Consider the following 12,754-nt stretch of genomic DNA (forward strand, 5'->3'; position numbering starts at 1 on the left):
CATCTAGCCACTGGGATTTTTGGCCATTCTTCAAGGCAAAACTGCTACAGCTCCTTCAAGTTGGATGGGTTCCGCTGGTGTAAAGTCATACTACAGATTCTCAATTGGATTGAGGTCTGGGCTTTGACTAAGCCATTCCAAGGCATTTAAATGTTTCCCCTTAAACCACTCGTGTTGCTTTAGCAGTATGCTTAGGGTCATTGTCCTGCTGGAAGGTGAACCTCTGTCCCAGTCTCAAATCTCTGGAAGACTGAAACAGATTTCCCTCAAGAATTTCCCTGTATTTAGCGCCATCCATCATTTTCTATTGTGTTTTTGACTGTACATTTTGTTTATCCCATATGTAACTCTGTTGTTTTTATCGCACTGCTTTGCTTTATCCTGGCCAGGTTGCAGTTGTAAATGAGAACTTGTTCTCAACTGGCTTACCTGGTTAAATAAAGGTGAAAAAAAAAAAAAAAAAAATTCCTTAATTTCTGACCAGTTTCCCTGTCCCTGCCGATGAAAAACATCCCCACAGTTGATGCTGCCACCACCATGCTTCACTGTGGGGATGTTGTTCTCGGGGTGATGAGAGGTTTTGGGTTTGCGCCAGACATAGCATTTTCCTTGATGGCCAAAAAGCTCAATTTTAGTCTCATCTGACCAGAGTACCTTCTTCCACATGTTTAGGGAGTCTCCCACATGCAAACACCAAACGTGTTTGCTTATTTTTTTACATATGCACGCACCACTTTTCCGTTATTAATTTTTTTGAATTTTTTGAAACTCCAAATAAAAATCAATTTAAATTACAGGTTGTAATGCAACAAAATAGGAAAACCGCCAAGGGGGTTGAATACTTTTGCAATACACTGTATGTACTGTAGAGCCTAACCTATGGATGTTGCACGCATCAAATGGGGTATCAGCCTACTTGCTCAGTGATACTCACAGAACACAACTGCATAGAGTTCACTCAAATATTAGCTTCTTAGCTCTAGTCATATTGCAGGACTTTGATTGTGGGAAATCAGCTTTCCAGTCAGTCTATTGTGTGTATTAGACATTCATGTTGCACTGTACAGCATAACCTAGGGATGTTGCACCCATGGAATGGGGTATCGGCCTTCTCAGTGACACTCACAGAACACAACTGTGTAGAGTTTACACAAATATTAGGTCTCTGTTAATTTTTAAAATGTAATTATGCATATCGGGTCGGGTGGGAAAGCCACGGATCCATTTCAGAACTGTCCAACCGTTTAATTGAACGTTGCATTACGTTTTATGGGCCTGAATGCAGCCCTGGTGACAACATTAAAATAAGAATGTCCCTCCAAAAATGAGCCTAACAACATATTGGTCCATAATATCAGGCTGGTGTGTTATTTAGCAATAAGCAATTATCACCTGTAGCCCAACTGATGCAGCATAGTGGCTATAACTAAATAGGCTGAAGCATGGGGTTGCCCATCTGTATTTGTGCTAATCATTAGCTAGATCAGTGCTTCCCAAACTATTTCAGTCATGGCCCCCTTTCATCATGGGGTAAGATCCTATGTTTTAAATAATGAGGAAAGGTTGCTGCTGCTGGTCAGAGTCTGTGAGACAGGCAGGCTGCCTCTGACTGGGGAGAGAGACAGACTTGCTTGAGCCTACTGCCTGAGGTTCAGAGAAACAGCCCTTCTGTAATTATGTAGTTTACTAGAAACCAATTGTTTCAAAGTTTATAATAATACCAAAGTTGCCTTTGAACTCACAAAATTGAGCCCAATTTAACCGTGACCAATAATAACTTGTTTTTTAGGCCCGTCACTTTGCAATAGAAACCTTCTCCATATTATGCTTATGAATTTACCATGTTAAATATGATTGTACTTCTTTATTTGTTACAAGTTAGCTCAGAGAATTAAGTGTTTTGTTAAGAAGAGAACGGAGAGAAAGAGAGGTGCTATTGTGCAACTTTTTTCCCTTCACAAACCACAGCCTCTGACGACCGGGCCAAACCAAGCATAATTGGCGGTGGGGGGGGATCCAATCATAATATGAGGAATTGAGTAGTACTGTGTAGTTTAAAGCCACAGAAGGCCAGTAACTAAGGTGGGAAAATAATTTCCAATTCATCAAGATCATCATGGTTTATTATTGGGGAGGGTCAAATTGACCTGTTTCTAATATTGTGGGGTCATAGGTTAGGCTGTACAGGAACAGGAAGTACTAGTGATGCGCTCAATACGGAACTGGTCCAATGAAGTGGACGCTAAGCTACAGGGCTGTTTTGCTAGCATAGATTGGAATATGTTCTGGGATTCATCCGATGGCATTGAGGAGTTTACCACATCAGTCTCCGGCTTCATTAATAAGTGCATCGACAACGTTGTCCCCACAGTGACCGTACGTACATACCCTATCCAAAATCCATGGATTAAAGGCAACCTCGGCACTGATTTCAAGGAGCAGCACACAAATCCAGAAGCTTATACAAAATCCCGCTACGGCTTCTGACGCTCGTTGAATGTGGCAATGCTTGCAAACTTTCACGGATTACAAAGGGAAACCCAGCTGTGAGCTGCTAGTGGCGCAAGCCTACCAGATGAGCTAAATTCCTTCTATGCTTGCTTTGAGGCGAAGCAACACTGAACCATGCATGAGAGCACCAGCTGTTTCGGACGACTGTGTGATGGCCGCAGGGACAGACGGATTACCAGGACGCCTACTCAGAGCATGCGCTGACCAGCTGGCAAGTGTCTTCACTGACATTTTCAACCTCTCCCTGACCCAGTCTGTAATACCCATATGTTTCAAACAGACCACCATAGTCCCCATGCCCAAGAACACCAAGGTAACCTGTCTATATGACTAACGCCCTGTAGCACTCACATCTGTAGCCATGAAATGCTTTGAAAGGCTGGTCATGGCTCACATCAACACCATCATCCCAGACACCCTGGACCCACTTCAATTCACATACCGCCCCAACAGATCCACAGATGACGCAATCTCTATTGCACTCCACACTGCCCTTTCCTATCTGGACAAAATGAACACCTACGTGAGAATGCTGTTCATTGACTACAGCTCAGCGTTCAACACCATAGTGCCCTCCAAGCTCATCACTAAACTAAAGACCCTGGGATTAAACGCCTCCCTCTGCAATTGGATACTGGACTTTCTGACGGGCCGCCCCCAGGTGGTGAGGGTAGGCAAAAACACATCCGCCACGCTGACCCTCAACACGGGGGCGTGCTTAGCCCCCTCCTGTACTCCCTGTTCACCCACAACTGTGTGGCAGCACACCATCATTAAGGTTGCTGACGACACGACGGTGGTAGGCCTGATATACGACGACAATGAGACAGCCTATAGGGAGGAGGTCGGAGACCTGGCAGTGTGGTGCTAGAACAACAACCTCTCCCTCAACGTCAGCAAGACAAAGGAGCTGATCGTGGACTACAGGAAACGGAGGGCCGAGCACGCCCCCATTCCCATCGACGGGGCTGTAGTGGAGACGGTCGAAAGCTTCAAGTTCCTCGGTGTCCACATCACTAAGGACCTATCATGGTCCAAACACACCAACATAGTCGTGAAGCGGGCACGACAATGCCTCTTCCCTTTCAGAAGGCTGAAAAGATTTAGCATGGGCCCTCAGATCCTCAGAAAGTTCTACAGCTGCACCATTGAGAGCATCTTGACTGGCTGCATCACCGATTGGTATGGCAACTGCTTGGCATCCGACCGCAAGGCGCTACAGAGGGAAGTGCGTATGGCCCAGTATATCACTGGAGCAGAGTTCCCTGTCATCCAGGACCTCTATACCAGGTGGTGTCAGAGGAAGGCCCTAAAAATTGTCAGACTCCAGCCACCCAAGTCACAGTCTGTTCTTTCTGCTACCGCACGGCAAGCGGTACCAGAGCACCGTCTTTGACGAAAAGGCTCCTGAACAGCTTCTATTCCAAAGCCATAAGACTGCTGAACAGTTAGTTCATCAACTGGCTACCCGGACTTTCTGCTTTTCACCCCTACCTACAAAGTACTTCTATCAATCACCTAACCAAAACTACATGTACATATTACTTCAATCACCCCAACTACCTTGGACCCCAGTACACTGACTTGGTACCGGTACTCCTTGTATATTGCCTGTATATAGACTTGTTATTTATATTTTATTGTTACAATTTAAATTTTTATTTATTTGCTAATTTTCTTGCTTTTTAACTGCGTTGTTGGGAAAGGGCTCGTAAGTAAGCATTTCACGATAAAGTCTTCACTTGTTGTATTTGGCGCATGTGACAAATTGTATTTTATTTTGTGCAGTGCATATAAGTATGCCCCCCCAATGCAATTCTAAAGTGTAATTACATTTACATTTTAGTCATTTAGCAGACGCTCTTATCCAGAGCGACTTACAGTTAAGTGAGTGCATACATGGTTTTCTCATACTTTTTCATAATTCATCCACACGATTTCAATAGATTTTATTTTTGTCAAATTAACTAATTATTGTCTTTTGTTGAATTTAGAACAACATTTGACCTTGTTTAGCGTTATCTAGTGCAAATATGGCATGATTCCACCTTGTATCCGTTTTAATCACTTTCAATGGGGGACTTTTATTTTGAAGGTGAAGTGCAAATTCCACAATCATGGTGAATCCTTATTGTGGCTAGTTTCACACAGGTCAATTTGCGTGCCACTGTCAGCAGATAGACAATAGAGCAGCTGTCTGTCAGGTAGATGCAGGCAGGGATGCGATAACGACATTATGCAGGATTCTTTCAGTGTGTTTGAGCAACCAAGATTAGGTTCTTAGCAGACCTAATATATATAATAATCTCAAGATTACTTTTTTGTACATATCTTATTAAAGCAAATATCCCAGAGTGGTGGACTGTCATGAGCTAAATGGCTGCTTTGGCTTGATGATCATGATTATGACTTGCTGTGTAAACCGTAGACCATGTGGAGTGAACTGTTTTTGAGTCCCCTGTTTGTTACTAATAGGCTGATGAGCATTGTGAGGGTCTGTTGCTCAGATACCTCCCCATAGAGAAATGTAAACGGGTCTCAAGGGCCACAGGTGACAGGGACTGCATTATACTCAACCACTGTTTTTGTTATTGCAGAGTAGATGATTTGCTCAGTTTATATAAGCCTATTGCATGCTCAAAGCCTCTGGATCAATTGTATACATACATTGCCACACCATTACCGTTTAGATTTCCCCAAGCTTGCAACATTTACATTTTTATTTGATAAAGTTTGCTCCTCAGGCTCAGCCACTTTTTTGCTTCTCCTTGGGTGCACCTTAACCAATGGTGTCTACTGTGGGCGTGTGTGCCGGGCAACTAGCCTAACCAAATAAACCTTCCAAGTTCCAACCAACCCACTAATCAACCAAACAACCAAAGCGTAAAGGAGCATTGACTGAAAAATTGGAGGCTACACTGAACTAGTAGGACTTAGACCAGGGGTGTAAAACTCAATGGAGGGCTGAGTGTCTGCGGGTTTTAGTTTTTTCTTTCTGTTAAGACCTAGACAACCAGGTGAGGGGAGTTCCTTACTAATTAGTGACCTTAATTCATCAATCATGTACAAGGGTGGAGCGAAAACCTGCAGACACTTGGCCCTCCGTGGAATGAGTTTGACACGTGACTTAGACGGACTATCCAAACAATCGAAGTCAAACAAAACGGCGACTGCTGTGCCTTAGTTCTGATAATCAGCTGCCAGTGCCTGCAGACACAGAGTTCAATTTATCTCTAGTGTAATTTTTAACTAAGTTGTGCACATGTGTCTAATACCAGACCCTCTTTGATAAGAAGAATGCTGCCAAAAAGAGGGAGGAGGAGGCAGCGGCGGCTGCGGCTGCGAACGGCAGGGGCGATGGGGGCAAGCCCGAGGGAGGAGGTGGAGGAGCCAAGAAGAAGGGAGGAGAGAAGATGTCAGTGGAGAGGGTGTACCAGAAGAAGACCCAGCTGGAGCACATCCTGCTGAGGCCAGACACCTACATCGGCTCTGTGGAACCTGTCACCCAGGTGAGTTAGGTTCATCATGGCTCTGTGGAACCTGTCACCCAGGTGAGTTAGGTTCATCATGACTCTGTGGAACCTGTCACCCAGGTGGGTTAGGTTCATCATGACTCTGTGGAACCTGTCACCCAGGTGGGTTAGGTTCATCATGACTCTGTGGAACCTGTCACCCAGGTGAGTTAGGTTCATCATGGCTCTGTGGAACCTGTCACCCAGGTGAGTTAGGTTCATCATGACTCTGTGGAACCTGTCACCCAGGTGAGTTAGGTTCATCATGGCTCTGTGGAACCTGTCACCCAGGTGAGTTAGGTTCATCATGGCTCTGTGGAACCTGTCACCCAGGTGAGTTAGGTTCATCATGACTCTGTGGAACCTGTCACCCAGGTGAGTTAGGTTCATCATGACTCTGTGGAACCTGTCACCCAGGTGAGTTAGGTTCATCATGGCTCTGTGGAACCTGTCACCCAGGTGAGTTAGGTTCATCATGACTCTGTGGAACCTGTCACCCAGGTGAGTTAGGTTCATCATGGCTCTGTGGAACCTGTCACCCAGGTGAGTTAGGTTCATCATGACTCTGTGGAACCTGTCACCCAGGTGAGTTAGGTTCATCATGGCTCTGTGGAACCTGTCACCCAGGTGAGTTAGGTTCATCATGACTCTGTGGAACCTGTCACCCAGGTGAGTTAGGTTCATCATGACTCTGTGGAACCTGTCACCCAGGTGAGTTAGGTTCATCATGACTCTGTGGAACCTGTCACCCAGGTGAGTTAGGTTCATCATGACTCTGTGGAACCTGTCACCCAGGTGAGTTAGGTTCATCATGACTCTGTGGAACCTGTCACCCAGGTGAGTTAGGTTCATCATGACTCTGTGGAACCTGTCACCCAGGTGAGTTAGGTTCATCATGGCTCTGTGGAACCTGTCACCCAGGTGAGTTAGGTTCATCATGACTCTGTGGAACCTGTCACCCAGGTGAGTTAGGTTCATCATGACTCTGTGGAACCTGTCACCCAGGTGAGTTAGGTTCATCATGGCTCTGTGGAACCTGTCACCCAGGTGAGTTAGGTTCATCATGACTCTGTGGAACCTGTCACCCAGGTGAGTTAGGTTCATCATGACTCTGTGGAACCTGTCACCCAGGTGAGTTAGGTTCATCATGACTCTGTGGAACCTGTCACCCAGGTGAGTTAGGTTCATCATGACTCTGTGGAACCTGTCACCCAGGTGAGTTAGGTTCATCATGGCTCTGTGGAACCTGTCACCCAGGTGAGTTAGGTTCATCATGACTCTGTGGAACCTGTCACCCAGGTGAGTTAGGTTCATCATGGCTCTGTGGAACCTGTCACCCAGGTGAGTTAGGTTCATCATGACTCTGTGGAACCTGTCACCCAGGTGAGTTAGGTTCATCATGACTCTGTGGAACCTGTCACCCAGGTGAGTTAGGTTCATCATGACTCTGTGGAACCTGTCACCCAGGTGAGTTAGGTTCATCATGACTCTGTGGAACCTGTCACCCAGGTGAGTTAGGTTCATCATGGCTCTGTGGAACCTGTCACCCAGGTGAGTTAGGTTCATCATGACTCTGTGGAACCTGTCACCCAGGTGAGTTAGGTTCATCATGACTCTGTGGAACCTGTCACCCAGGTGAGTTAGGTTCATCATGGCTCTGTGGAACCTGTCACCCAGGTGAGTTAGGTTCATCATGACTCTGTGGAACCTGTCACCCAGGTGAGTTAGGTTCATCATGGCTCTGTGGAACCTGTCACCCAGGTGAGTTAGGTTCATCATGGCTCTGTGGAACCTGTCACCCAGGTGAGTTAGGTTCATCATGGCTCTGTGGAACCTGTCACCCAGGTGAGTTAGGTTCATCATGACTCTGTGGAACCTGTCACCCAGGTGAGTTAGGTTCATCATGACTCTGTGGAACCTGTCACCCAGGTGAGTTAGGTTCATCATGACTCTGTGGAACCTGTCACCCAGGTGAGTTAGGTTCATCATGACTCTGTGGAACCTGTCACCCAGGTGAGTTAGGTTCATCATGGCTCTGTGGAACCTGTCACCCAGGTGAGTTAGGTTCATCATGACTCTGTGGAACCTGTCACCCAGGTGAGTTAGGTTCATCATGGCTCTGTGGAACCTGTCACCCAGGTGAGTTAGGTTCATCATGACTCTGTGGAACCTGTCACCCAGGTGAGTTAGGTTCATCATGGCTCTGTGGAACCTGTCACCCAGGTGAGTTAGGTTCATCATGACTCTGTGGAACCTGTCACCCAGGTGAGTTAGGTTCATCATGACTCTGTGGAACCTGTCACCCAGGTGAGTTAGGTTCATCATGACTCTGTGGAACCTGTCACCCAGGTGAGTTAGGTTCCTGTCACCCAGGTGAGTTAGGTTCATCATGACTCTGTGGAACCTGTCACCCAGGTGAGTTAGGTTCATCATGACTCTGTGGAACCTGTCACCCAGGTGAGTTAGGTTCATCATGACTCTGTGGAACCTGTCACCCAGGTGAGTTAGGTTCATCATGACTCTGTGGAACCTGTCACCCAGGTGAGTTAGGTTCATCATGACTCTGTGGAACCTGTCACCCAGGTGAGTTAGGTTCATCATGACTCTGTGGAACCTGTCACCCAGGTGAGTTAGGTTCATCATGACTCTGTGGAACCTGTCACCCAGGTGAGTTAGGTTCATCATGGCTCTGTGGAACCTGTCACCCAGGTGAGTTAGGTTCATCATGGCTCTGTGGAACCTGTCACCCAGGTGAGTTAGGTTCATCATGACTCTGTGGAACCTGTCACCCAGGTGAGTTAGGTTCATCATGGCTCTGTGGAACCTGTCACCCAGGTGAGTTAGGTTCATCATGACTCTGTGGAACCTGTCACCCAGGTGAGTTAGGTTCATCATGACTCTGTGGAACCTGTCACCCAGGTGAGTTAGGTTCATCATGGCTCTGTGGAACCTGTCACCCAGGTGAGTTAGGTTCATCATGACTCTGTGGAACCTGTCACCCAGGTGAGTTAGGTTCATCATGACTCTGTGGAACCTGTCACCCAGGTGAGTTAGGTTCATCATGACTCTGTGGAACCTGTCACCCAGGTGAGTTAGGTTCATCATGACTCTGTGGAACCTGTCACCCAGGTGAGTTAGGTTCATCATGACTCTGTGGAACCTGTCACCCAGGTGAGTTAGGTTCATCATGACTCTGTGGAACCTGTCACCCAGGTGAGTTAGGTTCATGTCACCCAGGTGAGTTAGGTTCCTGTCACCCAGGTGAGTTAGGTTCCTGTCACCCAGGTGAGTTAGGTTCCTGTCACCCAGGTGGGTTAGGTTCCTGTCACCCAGGTGAGTTAGGTTCATCATGACTCTGTGGAACCTGTCACCCAGGTGAGTTAGGTTCATCATGACTCTGTGGAACCTGTCACCCAGGTGAGTTAGGTTCCTGTCACCCAGGTGAGTTAGGTTCATCATGACTCTGTGGAACCTGTCACCCAGGTGAGTTAGGTTCATCATGACTCTGTGGAACCTGTCACCCAGGTGAGTTAGGTTCATCATGACTCTGTGGAACCTGTCACCCAGGTGAGTTAGGTTCCTGTCACCCAGGTGAGTTAGGTTCATCATGACTCTGTGGAACCTGTCACCCAGGTGAGTTAGGTTCATCATGACTCTGTGGAACCTGTCACCCAGGTGAGTTAGGTTCCTGTCACCCAGGTGAGTTAGGTTCATCATGACTCTGTGGAACCTGTCACCCAGGTGAGTTAGGTTCCTGTCACCCAGGTGAGTTAGGTTCATCATGGCTGTAGACGGCTAGGTTGTGTTCAGGAGGGTGCAACAGTAAACGAAATTGTGATTATTATTTTTTTCACTCTTGTTTTGTGCCTACTGAACTTGACTCATATTTTACACCAGTGGTCCCCACCTCCCCCGCAAACATTTTCCAACGTTTTTTTAAGGAATTCAGTTCGACTTTAAACTTAAAATGTTTTTGTCATTGCATAGCTTAGAGAGCTACTTATAACTTGTTAGGAATGTCCAGATAGACTAGCCCATGTCAGCGAACGTTTTTTTATGTAGGTTTTTTTTGCCCATAGATATTGTTGTAATTTTTTAGTCACTCAAATATCACATGAATACACATTAGATATGGCAAAATGTGTAGAATTGCAAGTAAATTAGCTCTAAAACTGCTGAATGTTCTTTGCACCCCATGACAAAATGTCTAGTATTGCAGGGAGTAAGTTTTAAACCTGCAAAATTCTCTCCACCGACAAGAGGGGTGTGAACAGTTTGTGTCATGAACAGTGCTTGTGCCCATAGAAATAGACGTTCCACTTGCTGGAAGGGGGGTCCCGAGTGGAAAAGTTTGGGAACCCCTGTTCTACACAACGTTAGTCACAACAACATCCAGTTCTGTAGCTAGATCTAACAGAGAAATCTGGTGTTGCTCTTTGTTGTTGATGCGTAGTCAAATATTATGAATGGTTGATCAATAAACGTATCTATTTCAGCAAATGTGGGTTTTCGATGAAGACCTTGGGATGAATCTACGAGAAATCACCTACGTCCCTGGATTATACAAAATCTTTGATGAAATTCTTGGTAAGTCTATCAGGGTCTTTTAAAGCAGGACACACACAGGTAACAAGGTTGTCATAGCCCTCAGCTCATTGTTGTTAGGCTATATGTTATTACTCAGTTATTATATCAGGCCCAGTTATTACTGTGATGGCCTCTGATGGACATTCCCTCAAGAAGTAGCAGGTAGCCTAATAGTTAGCCGAAAGGTCGCTGGATCGAGTCCCCGAGCAGACTAGGTGAGAAATCACCTTGAGCAAGGCACTTAACCCTAATTTCTCCTGTAAGTCTCTCTGGATAAGAGCGGCTGCTAATTGACTAAAATGTAAATGTAAGAGAACATAAAGATTTCAATTGTTTGAGGTAGATTCTATTTTAGGCAGACTTTTCTATGTCAGTTGACCAGTTGCAGTAGAATCCAGCGCTAGTCTCGCTTATGTGTTTGGCTGACTGGAACATTAACATGGTGTACAACCAATTATTGTACCGGAAAATGTTAGGGTTCTGCATTGATGAAAAGATGAATACCCCTGTCCTGTAACAGTATGTTTATACCAGGCACTACCTTGAGCGATCAAACTACTGGAAATCTGTAATATGCAATGAAAGGAGACATGAGAAGACATTGAGTTTTTTGCTCCACACTCTGTGTTCATTTAGCTGTTTTATAGTGGTGAAAAGGTCATGACAGCAGTCTGTCCTCACTGCCCAAATATTCACTAGTTCCTACCACATCTATGTAATTACTTACTAGACATAACTCAAACAGGGTCAGTCACACATAACGTCACATTATGACTGAAGCAAAGGCTTGAAATGAAACAAGCCAACCAAACCGTATAACACACAGGAGACTTGACTGAGGCAATTCGACTTTTCAATATGTTTTCTGTATGAGAGACTTGCTGAAAGGATGTGGTTTTGGATTTTATAGGCCAGGCAACATTTAGGCTATTCATTCTCAAGTGTGTCTAAAGCTCTTGATGAAAATGCCAGTCCCAGGTATCTTCTCCATAGATTCCATCAACCCAATCGAATCCCTGCAGTCTACTGCTTCTCATTTGAACATGTTTTTCTCTACTCCACAGTCAACGCGGCCGACAACAAACAGCGAGATAAGAACATGTCGACCATAAAGATCTCCATTGATCCGTAAGTACACATGCTTAGGAAGCAGTTGTCAATCATTAGTGAAGTCCAAAAACCATACAGTGCATGCTGCTTAGGTAGGCACAGCAGTTTCTCTCTGTTGCAGTTAGTTGTCATGCATCCGTCATTATCATAAGTCCTGTTTAACAGTCCTGTTTTGTGACGGCAAAGCCCTCTGCTCGCCTTGAGGTTGTGTGTAGGAATCAAATCATTTGAGCATAGCAGCACCACCCCAAAAAATTGCGCAGTGCATGCTGCCTAGGTAGGTGCATCGGCTTCCCTTCATTGGAAAACAATGGCTCGCCCAATGCCATTTTTTAAAGCTCTTTAATAAAATAGTTGGTCAGTTTGGAATATTTTTACTCTGTACAGGCTTCCTTCTTTTCACTCTGTCAATTAGGAGATTAGTATTGTGGAGTAACTACAATGTTGTTGATCCATCTTCAGTTTTCACCTAGCACAGCCATTAAACTCTGTAACTGTTTTAGTGACTGGGTGTATTGATACACCATCCAAAGTGTAATAACTGCACCATGCTCAAAGGGATATTCGATGTCTGCTTTTCTTTTAACCCATCTACCAATAGGTGCCCTTCTTTGCGAGGGCATTGAAAAACCTCCCTGGTCTTTGTGGTTGAATCTGTTTGAAAATCACTGCTCGACTGAGGGACCTTATAGATAATTGTATGTGTGGGGTACAAAGATGAGGTAGTCATAAAAAAATAATGTTAAACACTATTATTGCACACAGAGTGAATCCATGCAATTTATTATGTGACTTGTTAAGCACATTTTTACTCCTAAACTAATTTAGGCTTGCCATAATAAAGGGGTTGAATACATTTCAGCCTTTCATTAATTTGTAAGATTTTCAAAAAACATTATTCCACTTTGACATTATGGGGTATTGTGTGTAGGCCAGTGACCAAAAAATCTAAATTTAATACATTTAAAATTCAGGCTGTAACACAGCAGAATGTGGAAGAAGTCAAGGTGTGTGAATCCTTTCTGAAGGCACTG

The 12,754-nt window shown here is 45.2% G+C and overlaps 2 protein-coding genes across 4 annotated transcripts in view; one reads left to right on the forward strand and one right to left on the reverse strand.

Annotated features, from left to right (window-relative positions):
- LOC311132107 (DNA topoisomerase 2-beta-like) overlaps positions 1-12,754 on the forward strand; it is a 40,019-nt gene that overhangs the window by 1,652 nt on the left and 25,613 nt on the right. For 2 of the 3 annotated variants that reach the window (XM_084165297.1, XM_084165298.1), the window contains exons 2-4: positions 5,790-6,020; positions 10,520-10,610; positions 11,675-11,738. In XM_084165297.1, coding sequence (XP_084021423.1) covers positions 5,790-6,020; positions 10,520-10,610; positions 11,675-11,738 — 386 coding nt within the window. The remainder of the gene's footprint in view (positions 1-5,789; positions 6,021-10,519; positions 10,611-11,674; positions 11,739-12,754) is intronic. The other variant, XM_084165299.1, reaches the window with a different exon arrangement.
- Positions 6,035-10,510, reverse strand: LOC311131808 (uncharacterized protein; the record flags this gene model as incomplete). Its single annotated transcript, XM_084164939.1, has 3 exons — positions 9,754-10,510; positions 6,143-9,711; positions 6,035-6,051 (listed from the first exon to the last, which is right to left on the reverse strand). Exons 1-3 carry the CDS (start codon positions 9,804-9,806, stop codon positions 6,035-6,037), a joined length of 3,639 nt encoding a protein of 1,212 aa, XP_084021065.1. The 5' UTR covers positions 9,807-10,510.

Source organism: Coregonus lavaretus (assembly GCF_964263955.1).
Source record: "Coregonus lavaretus genome assembly, chromosome: 7".
In the NCBI taxonomy this organism is placed as follows: Eukaryota; Metazoa; Chordata; class Actinopteri; order Salmoniformes; family Salmonidae; genus Coregonus; species Coregonus lavaretus.